Here is a 25,279-nt window from a genome sequence, read left to right on the forward strand (position 1 = left end):
GCTCCTGGTCTTCCTGCCAAGCCCTCTGTTACCAAACTAATGGCATCTCTGGTTAAACTCCTATTCAGACTTCAAGGCCCTGTCCCAAAGACCCTTCTTCTGGAAAGACTTGCCACACCCATTGGCCGGGCTGGCCACCTCCCTCCAGCATCTCAGTCACTGTGTTCCCCCGACCAGGAGTGCCGGGTTGCATCACAGTCTGACCAGTAGTGCTATCCTGAGACTTACTGGGTATGGCAGGTATGACACAGGCCCTGGGGCACTGCTTGTGTGTGTGGTGGGGGGGAGCGTGTGGCAAAGAGCAGTTTCTATTGGTCATCCCCAGCTGCCAGACCATTCAGCTACTTAAAAGGAATTGCCACCAGTACTGCCTGCAGCAGAGGCCTGTCTCTGGTTTATCAGCCACTGGGTGAGTCAGCCACAGCCTGAGACCTGAGGACTTCCGGTGATACACCCTCCCCTCCCCATCAGTCAACATCCCTTGTAAGGTGGGAGCCTCCCTGCCAAGGTTGGGCCTGCACCCTCCAGAGACAGGCCCTCCCTGGAGACAGCGTTCATTCTCCCATCTCTGGACTTCAGGACACAGAATCCTCTCTCCCTCCTCCCCTCATTCCAGCTCTGACCACCTACCTCTCCCCCTCCCTCCCTGCATCCTCTTCCCCCCCCCCTCTACCTGTCTCCTACCCTCCCTCCTCCCTGCACCCTTCATTTCCCCCTATCCGCTTCCTCCCTCTGTCTGCCCATCCTCTCTCTTTCCCGCCCCTCCTCCTCCTGCTCTGATCTACTTCCTATCTCCTCTCATTCCTTCCTCTTTCCCACTTTTTCATTCCTCTCCTCCCTCCCTCCCTCCCTCCCTCAGATTGGAGCTGAGTGTTTGATCAGGGCTAAGAACTGCCAGCTGGGGCTCCCACTGTGGGCGTGAGGCAGATGTGCCCAGGGACTTTGGAGCAGGGAGGGAAGCAGTAGACCTGGAATCACAGAGATACCTAATTATCAGCTATGATAAGTGTAGCAAAGTACAGGGAGGTGCAGCAGCCCTGAGCTGGTGGAGATCAGGGTGGCTTCATGGAGGCGGTGATGTTGGCACTGAGTCCCGAGAGTCAGGACTTACAGGGGCAAAAGTTGAGTAACTGCAGTGGTTGGTTCTCCACCTGTGGGTCACAACCCCTTTGGGGGGTCGAACAACCCTTTCACAGGGATCACCCAATTCATCACGGTAGCAAAATGACAGTGATGCAGTAGCAACAACAATGTTATGGTTGGGTGTCAGCACCACATGAGGAACTGTATAAAAGGGTCTCGCAGCGTGAGGAAGGTTGAGAACCACTGTGTAAGTGTGTGTGTGAGGGGGAAACCCATGCGGGAGCCAGGAGAGCAAGTGCAAAGGCCCTGAGGCAGGCAGCAGGGAAGAGAGACAAGAGATGGTCCACCCAAGGACCTGGGACAGCAGGTGAGCCTGCTTCGGAGGAGGAGGCGGGGGGGGCGGGGGGTGTCACACTCTCCAACATGGCCACCAGCACCCACCACCGTGTCACCTAGGCCAAGAAACCTGTCCAGACTCAAGAAGACAGTGTCTTGACTTCACCAGCACAGACTAGTTCTTTGTTCGGTCTTCATTTTTTTTCTTCAAAACTTGGTTGTTAAGTGCTCTCAAGTGGGTTCCGGCCCATCGCCGGCCCGTGTTCCACACAGGGAACTGCGCCAGCCCCACAGACACTGCTGTCAGAGCGACGTCTGGCCGTCCCCTGCTTCCAAGAAGCACAATTCGGTTGTGCAGCTTCCAATTCAGATCTGTCTGTCCTTCTGAAAGCATGTTCAATGGCCTTCACCGACACCCCTAATCCAAAGGCAGTGTTGTTGTGTTGTTGAGATACAATGCACCGCACACACCACTCGCCCATTAACACGTGCAGTTCGACAGTCACCAGTAGATTCCCAGAGGCTTGCGACCGCTATCTACCCTAGCCGATTTGGGAATGTTGTCATCACCTTACAGAGAAGCCCTGGTTTAAAAAAACAAGTTCTTCTTGTCAGTTGGATGGAGGTTTGATCTTGGGATCATCAGCTCTGTACTCAGCAGTTTGAATGCCTCTTCACACACTGGTGGACCCGCAGCCCTGGTGGTATGATGGTCAGGAACTGGGCGCCTAACCTCAAGGTCAGCAGTTTGAAACCACCAGCCACTCCGAGGGAGCGGGAGCAAAAGAGAGGGCTTTCTACTCCCATAAAGAGTTACAGTCTTGGAAAGGCATAGGAACCGTTCTACCCTGGCCTGTAGACCACCTCATAGGGTCACTGTGAGTCAGCATCGACTCGATGGCAGTGAGTTTGGTTTGGGTTTGGTTTCTTGGGAACAGCCATCTTCCATTGCACCCAGGTTAGCACCTATCAGCCTTACCTTGCCCTCCCCCTGTCCCCTGCCCACTGGGCAATCTCCAGAGTCTGCCTTTGGTATGTGAGTTGTTCTCAAAACCCTCTGTCTTTTAGCCTTCTTCCCTGCCTTTGTACCCTACCGCAGCCCTCAGCAACTAATCTACGTGCTCTCTAAAGAGGTGTCTCTCTTTTGGTCACCAGTGGAGAGTGTGTGGTCTTTTGTGCCTGACGCCTTTCAACCAGCAGTGTCTTCAACGGTTTCTCCACGTCACAGCACATCTACCGATACTTCTAGCCTTCTCTTGTGGCGGAAGAGTAGCCGGTTGTAGGAATGCCCGCAGCAGAATATTGTCCAGGACGGGGCTGGAGGAGGAACCCCAGGGCGGGAAGGCACTGGCAGAGCGGCGACAGTGGCTCACACATGCCCCACATCGTGAAGATGTCACAGGGCCAGGTAATGCATGCCGTGACATTCTGCTCCACCTCGGCTGGCTCGCGGAGAATTGGAGGTCACTAATGGCGACAATAACAAGAACACCCCCGTAACCACAGGTTGTGTGTGACCACTGCCGACAGCCAGCCTGGTTCCCTCCCCCACCACTGCTTTGCGTTCTCACCAGCACAGTGGGAGGCGGGCCCTGCCTCCACATCCTTGCCAACACTTGTTATTACCTGACTTTTTAATTCTAGCATCCCAGGAAGTCAGTGTGAAGTGGCATCTCACTGTGGTTTGGCTCTGCATGTCTCCAATGACTAATACCACTGATACTCTTTTATGTTCATTGGCAATTCGGATATCCTGGCCCATGAAATGCCTATTCAAATTTTACTCAATTTCCACCTCTCTCCCTTCTCGCCCAAAACACAGCGGCACGGTTCTCTTGTTGGAAAACAACTCAGGGACAGAAAGAAACAGATGGCAGTCCTCCTGCACCCCTTCCAGCCCCCCTCCCGCTATCCCCCCATCCACCACCTCTCCCTCTGCCCACCCTCCCCACCCAGGCCCAGAGTGCTCTGTGCCTCCAGGCCTGCGTACCCCTGAGTAGAGAGGCCCCATTTGTCCTGTGTGGTCACACAGTGTTGCAGGCTGAGATGTGACCACCCCTCCGACAAATGACTGCCAAGAGGGTCTTCTGATAAATAGGACATTTAGCCAGGAATTCCCTGGGACCAACAACGGAGGTTGAGGGGCAGGGCCCTAGAGCTGGGGTGGCCCTTCCCAGCTGCCCTGCCTGTGTTGGCTGAGATGGCAGAGCTCTGGGGACGGGGTAACCTGTGTCAGGTGGCTCCCCTGCCTGCCAACAGCCCCTTCATGGGCTGGGTGCCAGTGTCCCGGGGCCTCCAGCACAGCATAGCACAGAAGAAGAGCTTTAATGACAGAAACCTGTTCTCTCAGCGCTGCAGGCTGGGAGTCAGTCGGAGCCCAGGGGTCGGCCATGTGGATTCCTGTGAGAATCTTAAGGAGAGTCTGATCTCTGTCTCTCTCCTGACTTCTGGAGGCTCCAGCATCCCCTGCCGTCCCTCTGCCACTTGTAGCTGCTTCCCAGAGGAGTGGCGCTTCTCCCTGTGTGAAGCCGCCTCTGTGTCTGTCTCCTGACCCTGCAAGCTAGGAGGAGCCCTCGGATAAAGGGGATGCTAACCCAAGGACCAGCGGTTCCAATCCACCAGCCACTTCTTGGTTGAAAAATTAAAAAATACAGCCGTCGGCTTCCTGGGAAACTTCATGGGGCTGTTCTACCCTGCCCTCGGGTTTCCCCGTGGGTCTGTGAGTCATACTGTCTGAGGTCAACATATGACCGAAAAAGAAAAGCTTTCTCTCCAGACAGCACCCCCTTACAGGTCCAGGCTGGGGCAGTCCACATACCCTTTGGAGACCCGATTCCGCCGATAGGACATCAAGACTGATTGCAGATCTCAAGGCACACCCCTCCCCCCACAGCTCACGTCCCCTTGAAGGGCTCACACTCTGGGGTGCCCCTGGGCGCTGTCAGGGCTTGAACCCCTTTTTGGAGAGAGGTGGTTCCCTTCTGCGCTGGGTGCCAACAAACTCTGGCCCTGGGTCTCCGGAGTTAGGGTCGTCCCCCACTGCGCTGGGCACGCTGACCGATGCATTGGGCACCAGGACTCCAGGTGGTGGATCCAGCTCTGAGGCCTGTCCCTGCCACGTCTTGTGTCTCCTTAGAGAACAGTGCCTGCTGGGAGAGGACTCAGCGGCAGGGAGTGGGTGACTGGGAGGAAAGGGCGTTTCAGGGATCGAAAGGGAAGGCGGGAGTGGAGGGGGATCTAGGACCACTGTGAGGGCACACTCATTTGAAAGGCGACTTTGTTTTTAATTTTTATTCTTTTAGAAATTGCTGAATGGCAACCGGTTTCTCTGTGTGCACTTTTATAGACAATTCAATGAAATACTATTAAGAAAGCAAAAAGAGGTCTCTTTCGATGATGTCTTCATTAAATCAATGCTGCTTATACTTTCAAATACCACCCTAGACCCTTTCATCTGAAAGGCGATTCAACATGGGGTTTAGGGGCATTCTAAAATGGATATGGCAACGATCGTACCCTGTTTCCCTGAAAGTAAGACATCCCCTGAAAATAAGACCCACTTACAGTTTTGCCTCTCGCTGAAATATAAGGCATCCCCTTGAAAATAAGGCCCCCCGAAGCTACCGTAACTCTGGACTCTGGACTGTAGTGGCGGGCGCTGCCCACAGCTCACTGTTGGCCACAGCGCAGCTGGAACAGACAGGAAGTGCGAGGTCTCTTGTAATAAAACAATAAACAATAAATGTGTACCGTATTCTTCTTTGAAAAATAAGACAGCCCCTAAAAATTAAGGCCTAGCACATCTTTGGGAGAAAAAATTAATGTAAAACACTCTTATTTTTGGTGAAACGGTACAATTCCCCTTGATATGATTGAACTGTTGAATTGCATGATATATAAATTATGTGCCAATAAAACTGTTAAGAAGGAAAGGAAACAGTTCTCGGATCTCTCTCAGGCCCCTCCTCTGCTCCAAGCCCCTAGCAGCCCAGGGACAAAATGAGACAGCAGCACTTTCATGTCACAGAGGTTCAGGTGACCCACCTGCTCCAGACAGGCCCCATCCAGCCTCTCTGTCTGTCCTCTCGTGTCCCCTCTGTACAGTCCTACAAACTAGAGGGTCCAGGGGCCAGCCGGGTGTCCTCGGCCTCCAGCACAACCAGCAGATGACATGTCCCTAACTCCTACCCCACCTTGCCAGCAGCCTCAGGTGTGCTGGCAGCTGCCCTGAAGCAGCTTGGGAGGCCTCTGGAGACCTTGGATACCGGAGGGCCTCTCGACTCCCTGAAAGGCTGGTGGTGGTTGAAAGCACCCAGAGGTGCCTTGGCAGATCAGCCTGGCAGTGGGCTTCCAGAAGGCCACAGCCTTGAGACCCCATGGGACACAATGGGACTGCCAGGTCTCAGAACTGACTGGACAACAGCTGGTTTATTTGCTTTTTGGGGGGTGGGGTAGGGGGGACAGGATGGGAGAACAGACCTTGGGAACTCTATTCTTCAGGGAGGGGGCAGGGGGCATGTGAGGAGGAGACTGAGGGGGACACACTTTCTGCTGAGTGCCCGAGCCCAGCACAGGGCCTAGAACCAGGAGGGGTGAGGAACGCTTTCTGGTTTGAACCTGGACACTACAGGGAGGACAATGCTGTGGGCCTGCTGCTCTGGGTCGGGGAGGGATAGCGGGTGCAGGTTGGTGGAGTCAGTCCCCTGTGGGACCCACCAAAACCAAACCCAAACTCACTGTCCTTGAATTGAAGCGGAATCAAGAAATTCAGAGACTGTTAGCTCTCTACAGGGTAGAAAGTCCTGTCTTTCTCCTGAGGGGCGGCTGGTGGTTTCAAACCGCTGACCTTAGGGTTAACAGCCCAACTCATCACCACTGCTCCACCGGGATTCCTTCCATGGGACCCACACATCCATCTAACTCAGGGAGGGGGAAGGGGTGGGCCTGGCAGGGCTGCCAGGACTGGCTGGGGAGGACAGCTCTACCCTGACAGGCAGGCAGCACGGAGGAGGCAGGGCTTCAGTCTGAGACCTGCCCCATGTTGCACTTACAGCCCCTCTTAGCCTCTCGGAGTGGGGTCCTGCCCCACCCTGGACAGATGGGTCCGGTGCTCCCAGCAGAAGAGGTAGCATGGTCCCCAACTTCCAGGCGGCAAGGCCAGAAATGCAAAGGTCTCAGTGCTGGGTGACACTGGGCAGGTCTCTCTCTGTCTCTGGCCTTGCTTCCCATTGGGTTAACAGGTAAGGGGTGTCTGCTTCTGGGGAGGATCTCTGAGGAACTCAGCCCAGCTGGCTTCACTGACCAGGCAGGGTTGGAGTCCAGGGAAGCCCGGCGGGTGGCCTGCTTACTTGGATGTGCCCATCTCAGCGGTGACCTTGTTTCCCAGATGGGAAGGACATTCCTCCAGCGATGGGGGTGGTGGTGGCACACCACCCTTGTTCCCCTGTCATTCTGGGTGAGCAGAGGTGGCAGGTCTAGTGCCCTGTCCCTGTGCTGGGCCAGCTGATGACGAAGTTCCACTTGGGCCAGGATTGCCTACGCCCCCACCCACACCCCTGACTTCAAACATATCCCTGGGCCCTCTGTCACCCCAGGTGACGAGCTCCTGGGGCAGGTCTTAGCAGCCAAGAACCTGGGGGACAAGTCTAGGGGCCCTTTTGGCCTCTAACGGGGCGGGCAGGGCAGCCCAGCACCCTCCCCCTCGCCACGCCCCCTGACAACAGAACAAAGCACCGCCTGGCCCTGTGCCCCCCTCCCAATCATTCCTGTGCCTGAACCCACTGTTGCAGCCAGGTGTCCGCCCAGCTCATCAAGGGCCTTGCTCTTCTCCTGCTGCCCCTCTGCGACTTTACCAAGCTGGATGCGGCACTTTCCAAGAACAGGTTGACTCACTCCCTGGGAGACATTCCTGAGGAGAAGCCCCATGGGCCTTTCCTGATGCAGCCCTGGGAGCTGAAGAAGCCAGCGCTGAGATGCTTCTATGGCCCCTGGATCCATAAGACTTTCCACCCACTGGCCTGTGATCATCCTGTATTCAGCATCATTGCATCTGTAGCATGAGACTGAAGAGGACTTCATAGATTGGTATCGGACATATGGGCTAATATCGTACTTATGGGCTTGATCTGGACTGGACTGTTTTCTTAATATCCAACTGCTCTTGTATCTAAAGCTCTTTCCTATAACATATGAGTGCCTATGGATTTCTCTGGTCCACCTGGACTCACACACCCAAGTAGCAATTCTTTTGGGGGTCCTGCTTCTTCATTTTCTAGCTTGCATAGCAGGCTTGGGGCAGGTGCACCTCAAAGTGACCTCTCTACTTTTAAACATCATAGAGAGGTCACTGGCCTTAGACTTGCCCAGCCCAATAGTTCGATTTGCTTACTCAGATCCCCACAATCAATGCCCTCGGGAGCACCCCTCACCTCCTCGGGCCCCTGTGAATTACTTCTGACGCCCATACCCCTCCAATGGGCAGACATGCAACCTGGGCTGATAATACCTCTTTGTCCCCTGTCCTCGCCCAGTTGGGGTCCTCTCTGGCCTCTGGAGGGACAATGGCACAGGGGCATGCCTGTGCAGCTGCCCTCACAGTGGACGCTGCCAGCTTGGCCCCTCCTGTCCCTGGCGGTTAGGACGGGGCTGGGTGTGGGGGTGACAGGGGTGGGGAGGCCCGGGCAGCTGTGCCTGGCTCTCAGCCCCCCAGGCAGGCAGGCTCAGGTTTCTGGCCAGCCCAGTGGGAGGCAGAGATTTCTGGCTGAGCAGGCCTGGTTACAAGGCTATGTGGCCTTGGCTGATCAGATTTCCACTTGGACGGGCCCCAGACCCAGGGCCTGAGGAGTCTTCCTCTCTGGCTAAGGAGGGCCCACGTGGGGCCCGGCGTGCTCCCCGAGGCTAGCCGAGGGTGTCCAGGGGAGACAGGGGACCTGGCTGAACAATATGCTGCTCCGAGTTTCGGGGTGTCCATCTGGGGCATGGGATAGAGATTGGGGACCACATAACAGTTCAAGGATTCAGGGAGTGGTCCCTCCTCTGGATTCCCCTCAGACAGTTTTAGAAATCCCAGGAATAGCTTGGTCTATGTTATCCATGCAGCTGAAAATGCTCACCCTCTGGGCACTTCTTTGGCCCATCTGAGCAATGGGGAGGGTCCTCCTTGGCTGGTGGGAGTGTGTGCTGAGCCCTCAGCCCTGGGCTCCATGGGCTAGCGACATCTGACACCCGGGGACTGCTGTCCCTTCTCTGGTGGATGTCCTGGGGGGGGAGAAGGGGGGAAATAGGCGGGGCCCAAGGTGATGAGTCAGCTGTGCCCCACCCACCCCTACTTTCCTAACACCTCCCTTCTCCCTTCCCCTTCCCCTTTCACTTCCTCAGGCCTTTGTTGGGGGGTGCTCCCATACCTCCACTCCACTCACCCACCACTCTGGGCACTTCAAACTCCCACTGTGGAGCTCTGTATCTTGCAGGAAGGGGTGAACCCCAATAATGCCCACCTCCCTGAGGACCCAGCTGCTCACTCTGACTGTTGCCCCCACCCCTGTGAGCCAGCTCTATCCCATCTCCCAGCCACCTCTCTGCTCCTGCAAGTCTGAGCTGGGAGCCTAGGTCAGCACCCCCAACATCAAGGCCCAGAGCCCCTCAGACCCTGCTTGACTAAACTTGGAAGTGGTATCACCCCCACCCCCTGTGGCCACCAGTGTCCCGGGCACTTGTCAACACACTCAGTCCAAACAAGGGGTGAGGGGCAGGGAGGAGCTGGAAGAGGCTCCCATTACTGCTCTGTGAGGGGGTCTAGGACACCGGGAGCCCTGGGTGTCCCCCGCCCGCCCTGTCTGCCTAGGTTGGTGTTTCTCCCCTCTGGAGCATGGGACAAGCAGGTTGAAGGGCAAGGAGCTCAGGGTTGAGAAGAATGGTCCTGCCTGAGTGTGTGTGCGCGTGCACCTGTATACGGATCTGCATGTGTACATGGGTGTCTGTGGGTGTCCATGCGTGTGTGTACATCTGTATGTGTGTTTATGTATGCAAACAGATCTGTCTTGGAAGAAGGTCGGCCAGAGTGCTCCTTAGAGGCAAGGGTGGCGAGACTTCATCTTACACACTTTGGACACGTTGTCAGGAGAGACCAGTCCCTGGGAGTAGGACATCACGCTTGGTCAAACAGAGGAGCAGTCAAAAGAGGAAGGTGGCTGGACCCACTGGCTGCAACAGTGGGCTTGAGTTTCGGAACCAATGTGAGGACGGGGCGCAGGACCGGGCAGTAGTTTGTTCTGTTGTGCACAGGGTCGCTGTGGGTCAGAACAGCACCTAAGGACACCCTATGGGTGCTCATGTGTGTCCATGCGCGCGTATACACGTATACATGTGGCTGTGCGTGTGTGGTGGTACTGCAGACCATAAGGTCAGCAGTTCAAAGCTACCAGTCACTCCATAGGAGAAAAGGAGGCCATCTGCTCCCCTGAAGAGTAACGGGGGGGGGGGGGGGGCGCAGCCCGCAGGGGCAGTGCTGCTGTTGGGGGGGGTTGGGATTCACATGGAGAGCAGAGAGCTTGGTGCTTTGAGTTGGAATGTGTGTGCTTTGAATGTGTTGGTGTGCCCTTATCTCTGAGTTTACATATATGTGCCTGTCTACCAGGGGAAGTCCAGGGAGCCCTTTTTATCCTTTTCTGAATAATTCAATCACAGCGGGAACCCCCTGAGGGCAGGGGGTTTTGCTGGCACCCTGGGGGCAGAGATCAAGACGGAAGAGCTGAAGGAATTTTTTCAAGCTCTCCCAAGAAGCATCACCAGCTCCCAGTCTCACCAAGGAAAGGTCTCCTTCCTCATCAGATGACTGGTCCAGAGCAGGGAGGCCCAAGCTTCCTGCCTAAGAAAAGGCAGTGCCTGGAGGCGGGGCTGAGACCCTGGCCAAGGCCCAGGAGAGACAGCCCGGCCTGCCTTCACGCTTCTAAGCCCTCTCTCCCCCTTCCTCTTCACCCCTCCTTTTCACCTCTGCTTCTGCCGGGACCCACGCTTGCTTTTGCCCTGCGGGCAGGCCTGCCTCCAGAGTTGTGCTCAGAATCCAAGCCTGCCTGCTGAGCTCTGGGAACCTGGCTGGCCATCAGTGTGTGTGTGTGTGTGGGGGGGGTGGTGTAGAAGGCAAGGGGGGAAAATAGGAGCAGTGTGACCCAGGAACTTCTCCTGAGAAGCCTTCCTGATTCAGCTCCTGGCTGTTCCCTCCCTGGGTGGTCTTGGCTAGGCTGTTTCCCCTCTCAGAGCAGGAGGAAGGAGGAGGTCAGGGCAGGCTTCCTGCAAGAGGCGGCCCATGAGCAGGCCCTGTGGGCCTGTGAGGTCCAGGTGCTCAAAGGGGTCCAGGCTGGCCTGGAGTGTGACTGAGGGCCAGAGACTGTTCTCTCTGGTCTTCTGGAGATAAGCGCTGAGGAGGAAGGCGGGGCCCAAGAATTCAGTCTTTGGACAGGATCCCTGGGGAACATTCCAGGGGACAATTTAGCCTGGGAAGGGCAATGTCAGGCCGCCAGAGCCCCTGGGCAGATGGTTTACTAGCTCAGCCTCAGTTTCCTCATCTTTAAGAAGGTATCCAACCTCCCCTTCCACTGGTCAATCACTCATCAACTGCAGGCAGAAGGAAAGGGTTTCTCTCTTCCACTCTGCCCCTGCCCTGGCTCCCTGTGCTGTGGCACCCATGCTCCCTTGCTGTGGGGCTGGCAGGGTTGGGGAACAGAGGTGACAGAAAAGAAGGAGGTCGGGGGAGAGCAGGGGGCTCTGCAGCACAGCAGCTGGCCCCACGGAGGAGGCTCCATGAGGTTCAGCTGCTGGGCCCCCAGTCCCAGCTGCTGGGCCCCCTGCAAGCAGAAAATTCCCAAGCTAAGAACCTGCTCACTTCCTCTCTCCTGCCCCCCCGCCCCTCCCCCTGCTCTCCACTTCCTCTTTTCCCCTTCCTCTGTAAGAGCGCTTTCTCTCTGGGGCCTGTTTACCAGCACCCAGCACCTCCCCCACCCAGTCTGGCTGCTGGCCTTGGCTCCCTCTTGCCCTGCCCCAGCTCCCCAGGGTCCTCACTCTCTGAAGAGGGAGGACGCCCAGCAGCTGGTCAACCAACTGGCTCCTCTCAAGTCCTTTCCAACACATGGCAACATCCCGAAGGACCGTCCACACCTGGGTTGTCTAAGGGAGGTGGCCAGACCTTTCCTCTGAGTGCCTCAGGCCTCTAGGAACATGGGCATGGGGTGGGGAGCTCACAGTCCTCTATGCAAGCCAGCGGGGGCAGAGAGGGGGTCATTCTGTGCATCTTCAAAGGGCCCTGCCACCTCTTTACAGCTGAGTACAGTAACCCTTTGCATCACCCAGGGAGTGAGGTAATTTTTTCATTTAGCTGAATAGGGCCCTGGGTGGGGGTAGCAGGAGGCCGAAGACACAGGCCCCCAGCAGTTATAAATACCAGCACAGCCAGGCTTGTGTGGGGAGAAGGGAGTATCCTGGCAATGCTAAAGGGCTCCCCATGGAGGGGTTTTCTGGGACTGATGGGCTTTGAGGCTGCACAGGAGAGCACAGGGAACCAGAAGACCCAGAGTGGTACAACCAGCGATCAGACGGGCTGGAAGGCCTGCCCCTTGGTCAGCCTGTGGCTGTGGCCGGGCACCTGGGCAGAGGTATCTGGGAAGAGACCAGGGGGGCGCTCTGATTCCTTGCCTCATAGCCCTGATCCACCCACTCATCACCCACCACGTGCCTGCCTGGAGAATCACAGAACTGGCAGATCCCAAGGCAGCTGGCAAGTCGCCGGACATTGAGACACAAGGCCAGGGACAGGCAGCTGCTGGGGAGGGGAGGCAGGGGATGGACAGGGGAGGCTGGGAAAGTGCTCCCAGGCCAGGCAGTGAGCGGGAGTTGTGAAAGTCGTCACAGGCAGGCCTCTGGGAACACATGCATGTGGCGGGGAGCCTACAGCCACCCATGCAAGCAAGCTAGAGGGGAGAGGGGGTCACTCTGTCTACCTTCCAAGGACCTGCTACCTCTTTAAGCCTCTGGGCTCCGCACCCAGATAGGGGTTAACGGAGTTCTTTCTTTCGGCACTCCCCCCTAAAAGCCCTGTATCTGAGGGGCCCAGAGATGGCAGCCAGTGTTTGCCCCAACTCCCCAGATCACCCTCCAGTTTGCTTCATGTGCAAATTCACTTTCTTGGCACAGCGGCTTCTGGAGGCTCTGCAGGGTCCCCCCTCCTCGGAGACACATCATTCTGGGACCCCATGGCCAACCCAAATCAGACTTAGCAGCTTCCAGGTGGAGGAACTAGGCAGTGCTCACCACTGAGTGCCAGGAACACGCCTAGCCCTCAGGGCTTGCTCAGTGTTTGATAGAGAGAGCAAGAGAAGGGACGGGGGCTTCTAGGCCAGCTCCCCTGCCCCACTCCCAGCTCCTCTCTGGCACACACAGGGTCCCTGCCCACGGTTCTTTGCGGCCTCCAGATGGCCCAGGTGGGCAGTCCAGCTGCAGCTTCACATGAGGGACAGATGATGGATGGTGGCCCAGCCTCTGGGCCATTCAGAGCCCAGCAGGGCCTGGCAGCTGCCCGGTCACCAGCTAACTGCCCTGACCTGGTCTGGGTGTCCCCAGGTTGCCGTCGGAGGCAGCTTGGTGCTGTGAAAAGTGTTTCCTTGGTCCACGGAGCCCACCTTTTGAGGCTGGCCTGCCGGCAAGTCTGTACACAGAGAAACTTCAGCCCACAGGTCCCTTTGAGAGGCTATGAGCCCCCCGGATTCTTTCCATTCCCGATCCTTAGGCCCAGGTCTCTGAGTGGGGTGGCCAGGGTGGGGATGCTGATCTTTAGCCTGCTGAGCCCCCAGCCAGATGGGCTGATGGCCAGGGGCATCACTCCCCTCTGCCTGCCCCCTCCTCCGCGGCTCCCCCAGCAGGTGCCCGCAGCAACCAGGCCTGAGAACCGGAGCTGACAAGGCACACTCTGTCTACTCTAGTGACAAGCACACCCCGAAGGAAGGTCCCAGGTCAGGGGCGCGGAGAGCCGGCGGCTCAGGGCGAGAACCCTGGCCCAGCACCCAAGGGTGGCTAACGCCAAAACTCTCCCTCCTCCTCCTCCCTCCCTTCCTCAATCTCGCTCTCACTCTCCCCCCCCCCTCTTTTTTTTTTTTTGCAAAAGGAGGGGAGAGGGGGTAAAAAAATGCTGCACAGTGCGGCGAGGCCGGTGAGTGAGCGGCGCGCGGCCAATCAGCGGGCGCCGTTCCGAAAGTTGCCTTTTATGGCTCGAGCCGCCCGAGCTGCGCCCAATAAAACCCGGCGGCGCGGCGCGCAGCCACAGCCGAGACCGCGTCCCTCTCGCGAGCACAAGCTTCTCGCCGCCGCACAGTCACCGCCGCCGGTTCACACTCGCCACCCCCAAGGTAAGCCGCCCGGCGGGTGGTGGACACCCAGGCTCGGTCAGCGCGCGCTGCAGGCCGCCCCGCGCCGCGGTCACCGCGCTCTAGGGCTGAGCCGGAGCCCGGTCATCGCGGGCTGGTGGCGGGCACCTTTCCTGCGCACTCTCCGCAACCGGGCAGCGCCCCTTGGCGCGGCCACCTTGGCCTGCGCCCGCGGCCCACGTCGTTCGTGGCCGGCTGCTCGTGGGGGCCTGGGAGGGGAGCAGGGACTCGGGGCGCGACCCCCGCGGTGTAGTTCAGTGGCTGGGGGCTTCAGCAACCGGGCTTTTGTCCCGACGAGCAAGCAGGGTGTCAACGCCGGCCGGTGGCCGAGAGTGGGTGGGTGGGCGGGTGGGTGGCTGGGTGGGAACACGCGGCCGGCCGGGGCCGCGTTCAGGGCTGGGGCGCGGGCCAGAGCCGGGTGGGGGCTGGGGCGCTACTGCGCGTGCGTCCGGCGGGCCACTGGCGGCCGCGCGGACCGGCTTGGCGAGGGCGGGGCCGCTGTCCCGGAAGGGGTGGTGTCGCGGCCACCGCTTGGGCGACTGCGCAGTCAGCTTCCCCCTGGCCCGCCGAGGGTGTGGCCGCGCGCCCAGCCGAGTTTGAACGCCGCTGGGGCGGGGCTGGCGCCCGGGGGCGGGGCCTGGCCTGTGGCCGCTGCCGAGCAGCCTTTGCCTTTTATGGTAATAACGTGGCCGGCCCGGCTTCCTTTGTCCCGCGGCCGCGCGCCGGCGCCCCCTGGCGGCTCGAGGGCGCGGCGCGCCGGAAGCGGGGCGGGGCACGGGGGGCGGGGGCGGCCTGCTCACGGCCCGCTGCTTGCAGCTCACCATGGATGATGATATCGCTGCGCTCGTGGTCGACAACGGCTCCGGCATGTGCAAAGCCGGCTTCGCGGGAGACGACGCCCCCCGGGCTGTCTTCCCCTCCATCGTGGGACGTCCCCGGCATCAGGTAGGCGCACAGCCTCCATTAGAAGCGGATGGGTGGGGCTCCCGTGGGCGGGGCCCTAAGGGCCTGGGGATGGCCAGCAGGGCGGGACTTGGTGCTGACCTGGCCTCGGGCCTCTTCCTCCGCAGGGCGTGATGGTGGGCATGGGCCAGAAGGACTCCTACGTGGGCGACGAGGCCCAGAGCAAGAGAGGCATCCTGACCCTCAAGTACCCCATCGAGCACGGCATTGTCACCAACTGGGACGACATGGAGAAGATCTGGCACCACACCTTCTACAACGAGCTCCGCGTGGCCCCCGAGGAGCACCCCGTGCTGCTGACCGAGGCCCCCCTGAACCCCAAGGCCAACCGAGAGAAGATGACCCAGGTCAGTAGCCAGATGGGCGGCTCTTGGGTGGCCTGTGCCCTCCTCTCGGGCCACTTGGCGGGCCAGGCCCTCGCTCACTCCTCCTTCTCTGCCGTTCTCCTAGGACTCTCTGCTCTGGTCTCAGACGCCTGTGGAACTCTGCAGGTTCTGTTTGCTTTCACTAGATACAGTCTCGCTTTGGTATTTGCCTCTGACTAGGCGTTTAAAACTTTCAGTGCTGTGGTTTAGGTACTAACACAGGGCCCAGGGCCCGGGACTAAGGTGGCTCTCTTTGTGTGTTCCTCAGTAGGTGGCACTGTAGGTCTGAACTGAATTCCCATCCCCATCCCACCCCAGCACCTCCAGCTGTGTTCTTTTGCACTTTTCTGCATGTCTTCTTGGTCTGGCCTGGCTGCCACCTCTTGTGCTAGGTGGGCAGGGCTGGCTTCCTGTGTCTAACTCCGCCCTGTCTCCACCCACAGATCATGTTCGAGACCTTCAACACCCCCGCCATGTACGTCGCCATCCAGGCTGTGCTGTCTCTCTATGCCTCTGGGCGTACCACTGGCATTGTGATGGATTCCGGCGATGGGGTCACCCACACTGTGCCCATCTATGAGGGGTATGCCCTCCCCCACGCCATCCTGCGTCTGGACCTGGCTGGCCGGGACCTGACCGACTACCTCATGAAGATCCTGACGGAGCGGGGCTACAGCTTCACCACCACGGCTGAGCGTGAAATTGTGCGTGACATCAAGGAGAAGCTCTGCTACGTCGCCCTGGACTTCGAGCAGGAGATGGCCACTGCCGCCTCCTCCTCGTCCCTGGAGAAGAGCTACGAGCTGCCCGACGGCCAGGTCATCACCATTGGCAACGAGCGTTTCCGCTGCCCCGAGGCCCTCTTCCAGCCCTCCTTCCTGGGTAAGTCAGCGGGTTCTCCCTGGCCCTACTCTGCACAGGGGCCATCCCCAGGGGTCCTTGCAGGGAGACTGAGTCTGTCTTCCCTCACCAGGAATGGAATCCTGCGGCATCCACGAAACTACCTTTAACTCCATCATGAAGTGTGACGTTGACATCCGTAAGGACCTCTACGCCAACACAGTCCTGTCCGGTGGCACCACCATGTACCCTGGCATTGCCGACAGAATGCAGAAGGAGATCACAGCGCTGGCACCCAGCACAATGAAGATCAAGGTGAGGGTCCACCACCCATTCAAACAAGCATGGGAGAAGGCCAGCAGCCTGGCCCTCCTACACAGAGGGGACCCATTGATCTAGCTTGGGGGTGGGAGGTCAGGAGACATGCAAGTGGCTCTTGGTGGACACTGACCATCCGTCCCCTTCTCTCCAGATCATTGCTCCCCCCGAGCGCAAGTACTCCGTGTGGATCGGCGGCTCCATCCTGGCCTCGCTGTCCACCTTCCAGCAGATGTGGATCAGCAAGCAGGAGTACGACGAGTCTGGCCCCTCCATCGTCCACCGCAAATGCTTCTAGGCGGACTGTTCCTTAGCTGCGTTACACCCTTTCTTGAGAAAAACCTAACTTGCGCAGAAAAAAAAAGATGAGATTGGCATGGCTTTATCTGTTTGGTTTTGTTTTCTTTTTTTGTTTTGTTTTGGCGCTTGACTCAGGATTTAAAAACTGGAACGGTGAGGGTGACAGCAGAGGGAGCGAGCATCCCCAAGTTCTACAATGTGGCCAGGACTCTGATTGTACATGATTACGTTTTTCTTTTTTAAAATAGTCATTCCAAAAGCCGTGCGATGCCATGTGACAGGAGACTCTTGTCCTTCTCCAAAGCCGGCCCCACTCCACATTTCCCGAGAAGGGGGTCCAGCCCTCGTCCTCTCCCCTCCAGACCCGTGTGAGGGTGCAAGGGACAAGAGCATTGCTTTTGTGTAAATTATGTAACCCAAGGTTTTTTTAAAAAAATTCCACCGCCTTAATACTTTTTTTTTCTGTTTTTAAAGTTTCCTTTTGAATGGTCAGCCATTAGGCGCCCCCTCCTTTTTTGTCCCCCCAAATTTAGAAGGATATGAAGGCTTTGGGTCCCCTGGGTTGGTGAGATGTGGAGGAGCCAGGGCTTTACCTGTACACTGACTTGACCAGATCAATAAAAGTGCACACCTTAAAAGAAGCATGTGGTGACTGTGGTGATGCTGGGGTGTCCTGTGGATGGCCAGGGGAAGGTTGGGCAATGCACCTTGGGGAAGGAAGGTTGGAGTCTCACCAAGGTTGATGGGGGACAGGAGGGGGATCCTTTCCCTGCTGATCTGTAACTAGAAAGGCCGGGACCTGGCTGGTCACTGGGGGTCCTGCCCAGAGGGCCCCTAAGATGAAGGTTGACTTATGGAGGGTGGGGTGGAATGAGACATTTCTATCCAGGTGTGTGTGGTTGGCAGGTACCCACTGTTGAGGGAAACTTCCCCTTGGGAGGAGGGCTCCTTGTGGTGGGGCCTCTACAGCGATCCTCTGGCTACATTCACAGGGTGGCTGTGCTCCCCTCCATGTCACCTAATGGGGTGAACAGCCGGAGGGAGCTAGGTGGTTGGAAAAGATGACTCTGGGGCGGGGGGGGGGGTGCATTCAGACTGGTTTCTCCCAGATTCTTTCCTGCCTTGCTTCCAGGCCTGCCTACCTTGCCCCCTGTGCGAGGTTGAGCCAGGCTCCTGGAAGCCTAGGGGTTCTGGTGTCAAAAAGCCAGGCTTCACCTTCCCTGTTAGGCTCAGAGGGAGGGGAAGGGTCAAAAGCCTCAGGGAGATCAGAGTCACCAGAAACCAGTGCCCCCTGAGTCTGGCAGCTCAGTTGTCCTGGTCCACGAAACAGGGAGGACAAGCCCCGTGGGGAACACTGTCCAGAGCCCTAGCGATGGGGCTGGAGGTTCAAAGTGGCTGAGAACAGTGGAAGCTGACCATCTGCCTGTGGTCACTGCTGAGACTGCAAGGGCGCCTTCCAACATCCAATAGGGGCCTTTCAATGGGGTCCTGCAGGCCTCTGAGCTCAGGGGCCACCTCTCCAGGTGATTACAGAGGACAACAGCCAGCTATGGGCTGCCTTCCCAAAGTGGCTGTTTTCCTGGGGTGCCAGGGGTCCCCCTCAGCTGTGCACGGCAGTTCTCATCAGTCACACAAGCTGAGGAGGCCCTGCATGTCAGAGTGGGACTGTCCCACAGGGCTTTTTACTGGCGGGCACTTGCAAAGTGGGTCACCCCAAGCTTCTTTCCTTCAGAAGCTCAGTTGGAGTTGAACCACGAACCTTTGGGTTGCCAGGTGGACCCTCTACCTGAACTCCCCAGGGACTGCAGAGATGGAACAGCTGGGGGGGGGGGGCTCTTGGGGCTCTATACTTACAGATACCCAAAAGAAGAATTTGTGTCAGGAAATCACTCTTGGCCATAAGTTTTGGCTTTTGTGGTCCAATTGGGGGTTTTCAAAGCTGCTAGTAAACTTTCCATCCTGGGTCTCATTCACACGACAGCTCTTTATTGAGTGCCTACGACCTTTCTACTCCAGTGAAGTTACAGTCTGGGAAACCCGCAGGGGCAGTTCCACCCTGTCCTGCATCGTTAATGGTCCCCAAGGCAGTGAGTAGGCTGTGTGGAGGGCCTAAGGCTACTGAGCTGAGGGGAGCTCTCAGGCTGTGAGCGAGGGTCTCGGCTCCTGCTCTCAGTTTGCTGCTGCCTGTGGGGTGGGCTTTGAGCTAGCTGCTGGAGAACAGAGAACAAATCACCCTTCAATCCCCACCTCACAAGGGACCCAGGCAAATGGGGAAGAGAATAAAAATGCAGGAAAGTGAATTGGTCATGAAAAGGTCTCACAGGAGAAGAAAAAGGGCCAAGGTTGTGTGTGTGGGTGTGTGAGAGACAAAAAGAACACAGGGCCGTGGGGGAGTGAGTTGTGGTCATGATCGCGGAGGCTGGCGACAGTGTCGGTGTGGAAACCGCTCCAAACATCCCTTTAGATGCTGTACAAATGTGCAGTGTGTGATGTGTGTCCACTGAGTAATGGAATCCTGGATTTCAAATAGGAAATACAATTCAATGTTACAAGAAACCCAAGGTTTAGGAATTCCACTGAGCTGGGCCATCTTTGAAAAGATGTACTCTATGCCAGTGTGCCTTTGTGAGCGAGTGGTTAGGCTGCTAACTGCAAGGTCAGCAGTTTGAACTCACCAGCTGCTCCCTAAGAGAGAGATGAGACAGGCTGCTTCTGTAAAGACTGACAGCCTGGGGAACCCTAGGGAGCAGCTCTGCCATGTCCTAAAGAATTGATCCCTAGGAATAAGAATCAATTGGGTGGCAGTGGCTGGGTTGGGCTTTTGGAATGTGCTAACATAAATAATACATACACTCATATAGCTTGCAAGGTCTACATAGCAAATAGACACTCAAGGACCTGTCCAGTTGGTGAAATTCATAAAGTGAGCATTAGGTTCATATTTTAAAAAGCCGTATGCAATGGGACCAATGGTCCTGGGGAGACATGGGAGAGGGGAAGGTGGGGGAAAGGAGCTGGTGTTGACCAACTCAGGGACAAGGGAGCAACAAGTGATACAAAATCAGTGGCAAGGAGGGTGTGAGAGGCCTGGTAGGGCTTGATCAAGGCCAATGTAACCTAGAAAATTACTGAAACCCAAATGAAGGCTGAGCATGATAGTGTGACAAGAGGAAAGTGAAAGGAAATACAGGAAAGAAATAGGAGGCAAAAGGCATTTATAGAGGTCTAAACACAGGCATACATATGTAAATATATATATGAGGATGGGGAAATAGATCTAGGTGCATATATTTATAGGTTTAGCATTAAGGTAGCAGATGGACATTGGGCCTCCACTCAAGTACTCCCTCAGTGCAAGAATACTTTGTTCTATTGAATTTTCATTCCATGATGCTCACCTTCCCAACACAATCGCTGAAGACAAAGCAGGTGAATAAGCAAATGTGGTGAAGAAAGCTGATGGTGCCCGGCTATCAAAAGATATAGTGTCTGCGTTCTTAAAGGCTTGAAGTTAAACAAGCGGCCATCTTGCTCAGAAGCAACAAAGCCCACATGGAACACGCACACCAGCCTGTGTGATCACGAGGTGTCGAAGGGATCAGGTATCAGGTATCAAAGAACAAAAAATCATATCATTATAAATGAAGGGGAGTGCAGATTGGGAACCCAAAGCCCATCTGTAGGCAACTGGACAACCCCTTACAGGAGGGTCGTGGGGAGGAGACGAGCCAGTCGGTGCAGTGTAGCAACGATGAAACATACAACTTTCTCTTGTTCTTAAATGCTTCCTCTCCCTCCCCACTATCATGATCCCAATTCTACCTTACAAATCTGGGCAGACCAGAGGATGTACACTGGTACAAATAGGAACCAGAAACACAGGGAATCCAGGACAGATGATCGCTTCAGGACCAGTGATGAGAGTGGTGATACCGGAGGTGGGAAGGTGGGATAGAAAGGGGGAACCGATTACAAGGATCTACATACAACCTCCTCCCTGGGGAACAGACAACAGGGACGTGGGTGAAGGGAGACATCAGACAGTGTAAGATCTGACAAATAATAATAATTTATAAATGATCAAGGGTTCATGATGGTGAGGGGAGTGGGGAGGGAGGGCGGAAAGGAGGAGCTGATACCAAGGGCTTAAGTAGAAAGCAAATGTTTTGAGAATGATGAGGGGCAACAAATGTACAAATGTCCTTGACATACAATGGATGTATGTATGGATTGTGATGAGCTGTATGAGCCCCAATAAAATGATTTTTAAAAGCCTTATGCAAAAGGCACAGTTCTATGTACTTATTTGGGTTGGAGGAGATGTGGAGGGGATGTGGCTCCATGCCCTCATTTGATTGATGGGGAGCCAGAGACTTGGGGTGTTGCCTGGCTTGCCTGGGGTGTTTCAGCTAGTCTGGCCAAATGCTAGGTGAAGAGTCCTCTTGCCAGACCTATTGTTCTTTCATTCTGGATCCTGGGACAGAGACCAGACTATATTAGCAGGTGATGCATTTCAGCCTGCGGTGTTTCTATTGTTTAACTTTAAATGACACTTGTAACCACACAAGTCCTTCGAATCCTTTCACTCAACAGAGACACCTTCTTGAGAAAAAAGAGAAAAAAGTAAGACTCAAAACAAAAAATTATATTGATAGGAATGAGTGGGAGGGAGGAGTGGAGACCCAAAGCCCATCTGTAGACAATTGGACATCCCCTCACAGAAGGGTCACAAGGAAGAGACAGCCAGTCAGGGTGCAGTCTAGCACCGATGAAGCACACAATTTTCCTCTAGTTCTTTAATGCTTCCCTCCCTCTCCCCCTCCTCCCCCACTATCATGATCCGAATTCTATCTTACAAATCAGGCTAGACCAGAGGATGTACACTGGTACAGATAAGAACTCAAAACATAGGGAATCCAGGACAGATAAACCCCTCAGGACCAATAATGAGAGTGGCAATACCAAGAGGGTAAGGTTGGGAGAGAACGGGAAAACCGATCACAATGACTACATATAACCCCATCCCAGGGGGACAACAGAAAAGTGGGTGAAGGGAGACAGTGGTCAGTGTAAGACATGAAAAAAAAAAAAGTCAATTATCCAGGGAGCATGAGGGAGGGGAGGGGGAATGAGCTGATACCAAGGGCTCAAGTAGAAGGAAAATGTTTTGAAAACGGTGGCAACAGATGTACAAATGTGCTTGACAAAATGGAAGTATATATGGATCATGATAAGAGGTGTAAGAGCCCCAATAAAGTGATAAATAAATAAATATAAATGAGACATTTGTACAACTGACGGAGCTGATGTCTTCACTTATGAAACATTCTCCCTCCTGTAACCTGAGGTATTTTACTTAATGGAGTAAGAAACACCCTCCTTACAAAACACGTTTAGCCTCAGGTTCTTCACCGAATGTGGTCTCCAGGGAGGTTGTGACCGGCTACATTGCTCAAAAGCAGACAGGTTGGCTGCGGATGTCACCTGCTGAGAGTCTCCTCTTAGTTACCTGACTGTTGGTGACGAAAAGCTTGGCCCTGCCATCTGGTCACTCACAGAGCCATCCTGAGACTGGCCCAGGACCTAAGGAACCTTATGGTGTTGTTTGTTTGGTCACGGTCAACAGTCGTTCCCCCCTCACCCTCACCCCCACCCCGTGGTTCCCCTGAAATCCGAGTTAATGTAAAAAGTCCACACGTAACTCCCCAGTGTACAGATCCTGCTTCTGGAGTTCCACCATGTGTTAGTCTGGGCAGACTAGAAAAACAAATTCATAGTCACTCATGTGTATAAGAAAGAGCTTTATATACAAGAGCAATTGAATATTGAGAAAACATCCCAGCCTGGTTCAGATCAAGTCCATAATTCTAGTATTAGCCCATATGCCCAATAGCAATCTATAAATTGCTTTTCAGACTCATGAAACACATGTAATAATGCCAAATGCAGCATGGTCACAGGCCAGTGGGTGGGAAGTCTTGTGGATCCAGTGGTCATAGAGGCATTTCAACGCTGGTAGGGGTCTCCACCTGGCTCCTTCAGCTCCAGGGCTCTAGCGTAGCTCCACGTATCTTGTTGGTTGCAATGTCTTCCACGATATGAGCATGTGTCCTGCCTCCAGCGAGCTATTTATCTCCTTAGCACCTCCAAATGAGGTCATCAAGCCGTGACCTGATTGGCAGGCTAGACTCCACCCCTTCACTCCTAAATCTCAAACTGATAACAGATCATGTAACAACCTCCACCAGTCAGCATGTATCTTGATCTGCCACCAACCATGTTTCTGTGACAGTCTTCTTTGACCTCCCATGTCCTTTTTAAAGCTACGTATCTCAGCAAACCTTTGGAGCCCCCGCGCATGGTCTCCCTCATCCTGTGACGTTTCTGTGGTTGTCTGGACCTTGTCTCGTTTAAGACTTAATAAGTGTTCTCTTTACTAAGTCAATAAACGAACAAAATAAAGCAAAACCACAACAAAACAAATCCTAACAACCACAAAAAGAAGAAATACAAATGTTTTTTTTAAAAAAAAGGGAAGAGAAAGCAGTTACATTTTGTCTTTTTTTTTTTTTTAAACAAAAAATACTTTAAAAGCACAGAGGAGCAAAACATTCTAAAGAGGGATCCTGGGGTGGGGGTGGGGTGGGCATGGTGGTGAAGGACACCTTCCAGGGAGCCTCCTGGGAGAAAGGTGCTTGAATTGGCTTGGGGCAAGGAGTGGCCAACACGTAGTCACCTGGCCAGGTGGAAGTGTGCCCTGTGGGCCTGAGACATGAGTATGACTGAGACTGGAGACTGAGCCCCCAGGGCGTCATGAAGGGCTGGTTGGGCCAGGTCAGGTGGTGTGAGGCCGTGGGGCATCATTTGGCAGTTCTTGCTTTGGCTGAAACAAAACAAAACAAAACAGGACATCCATAACCGCATGAAGGGTGGTTGTGAACAGAACCATCTGTATTTCAAACAAACAAACAAACAGCTTTACAACGAATTGCAGGTTTTCTGAGAGGAGTAACTATTTTGCTGAGCGAGGCGAGCAGCCAGGATGTCCCTTAGAGGACTCCAGTGTGCCTGACTCGAAGCCCTGGTGTTCCCAACCACCTCCCACACATGCCAGAGTTGGAAAATGGACAAGGAAGACCAGAGAAGACGTAAGCTTTTGCACCGTGGTGTTTCTGAAGAGTTTTCAAAGTGTGGGGGATGGCCAGACAAGGAGCAACCCTGTCTGGGAGGGAGTACAGCCAGAATGCTCTTCTGACTCCATCTCACATACTGCGGACACTGTGGTAGGTACATCGCCCAGTGTCAACTTGTGAAGGGGTGGAGTCTAGCCTGTCAATCATATTGCAGCTTGATGACCTCATTTGGAGGCTCCATGGAGAGAAAGAGCTCTTAGAGGCCAGAGACAGATCGATTCCCTTTGCTTCATCTTCCCTGCTGAAAAGACACAGGGAACTCCCACCAGTCTGTCTGTCATCCTGAGGCGGCTCCAATGTTACTGTGACAACTGGGAGCTGGGCCACCCAGATATCAAATACCAGCATGGTCTCCATCCGTGGAGCTTCCAGACTAAGATGGACTAAGAAGACATCCTGACCATCTGCTTCCAAAAGTCAGCCCTCGAAAAGCGTGTGGACCACCACAGAATATTGTGTTGACACGATCCTGGGATTGGGGTCCACAGCAGCTGTGGTGGACAATGAGCACTCCTGTCCCCCTACCCCCTGGGCTGGAAGACATTAGAAATGCCCCGTGGTGGTGGTGGCAACAGCGGGCTTCAGCAACTCCCCCCCCCCCCCACCTTGTGAAGACTGTGCCGGCCAAGCCACATTCCATCCTGCTGCACGGGTCGTCCCCATGAGTCAGTGCTGGCTTGGTGGCAGCTGACAATCACAAGAAGCCTCTGGTGAGAATTCCAAATCCTCATTGAATCCAGACTTTCTGGAGGCTGGGTGAATCCTGGGACTCTCGTCCTGAGATCATTTTGCACACCTAGGCTTTAAGATATGCCCTGAAGCCTCTTACTAACCGGTCAGTAGTTTAGCTTCATGAACCTAGACTGCCTGGTCAGAGCACCGTGCTCTTCCAGGACTAGGTGAAAAGAGAAGCCAGCCCACCGGTTGCTATCAAATCAATTCCCACTCATCTGGACCCTAGAGGATTCTCACTATGGGATCAAATTGATAACAGCAACAAAGAGAACAGATGGGAAGCTTAGGGGACAGTGAGCTTGTGTTCAGGGGGGTGGGACACCTAAGAAAGGCTCAGTCCCCACTATAGCCACCCTCACACCCTTGAGTGGATGCTGAGTCCAAGCACAGGGGAGAGTAGAACTGGCCCCGTGGGTTTCTGAGCCGGTAACTCTTCCTGAGAATAGAAAGGGGTCCCTCTTTCACCTGCAGGGTGCCTCGTGGCTAGCAGCCCAATGCGTGCCCACTCTGCCACCCGTGCTCCTAATTAGGAGGAGAAGGATGGAGATGGACCACAACTTCAAGGACTTAACCAATGCCCCTGAGTCGAGGCTGTTGGACCGCTGTGTGTCCTGCTGCATTTCTTCCCAAGAACCAGTTGTTTTGCTTTGGGTTTTTTTTGTTTTTTGTTTTTTTAAACGTTTTATTAGGTGCTCATACAACTCTTACCACAATCCATACATCCATCAATTGTGTA

General features: G+C 55.2%; 1 protein-coding gene across 1 annotated transcript; it reads left to right on the top strand.

Annotated features, from left to right (window-relative positions):
• The first annotated feature begins 13,678 nt into the window (after positions 1 to 13,678).
• Positions 13,679 to 17,256, top strand: ACTB (actin beta). The gene is made up of 6 exons (XM_075527562.1): positions 13,679 to 13,811; positions 14,646 to 14,774; positions 14,900 to 15,139; positions 15,601 to 16,039; positions 16,131 to 16,312; positions 16,470 to 17,256. The coding sequence occupies exons 2-6, from the start codon at positions 14,652 to 14,654 to the stop codon at positions 16,611 to 16,613; spliced, it is 1,128 nt and encodes a 375-aa protein (XP_075383677.1). The 5' UTR covers positions 13,679 to 13,811; positions 14,646 to 14,651; the 3' UTR covers positions 16,614 to 17,256.
• The last annotated feature ends 8,023 nt before the right edge of the window (positions 17,257 to 25,279 follow it).

This window comes from Tenrec ecaudatus, chromosome 12 (assembly GCF_050624435.1).
Source record: "Tenrec ecaudatus isolate mTenEca1 chromosome 12, mTenEca1.hap1, whole genome shotgun sequence".
Taxonomy (NCBI): domain Eukaryota; kingdom Metazoa; phylum Chordata; class Mammalia; order Afrosoricida; family Tenrecidae; genus Tenrec; species Tenrec ecaudatus.

Bases quoted from the DNA above. Each gene is read 5' to 3' on its own strand.
- ACTB (XM_075527562.1), top strand. From the start codon at position 14,652: ATGGATGATGATATCGCTGCGCTCGTGGTCGACAACGGCTCCGGCATG. The intron at 14,775-14,899 runs GTAGGCGCACAG...CTTCCTCCGCAG, and splicing joins TGGGACGTCCCCGGCATCAG to GGCGTGATGGTGGGCATGGG. The intron at 16,313-16,469 runs GTGAGGGTCCAC...CCTTCTCTCCAG, and splicing joins CCAGCACAATGAAGATCAAG to ATCATTGCTCCCCCCGAGCG.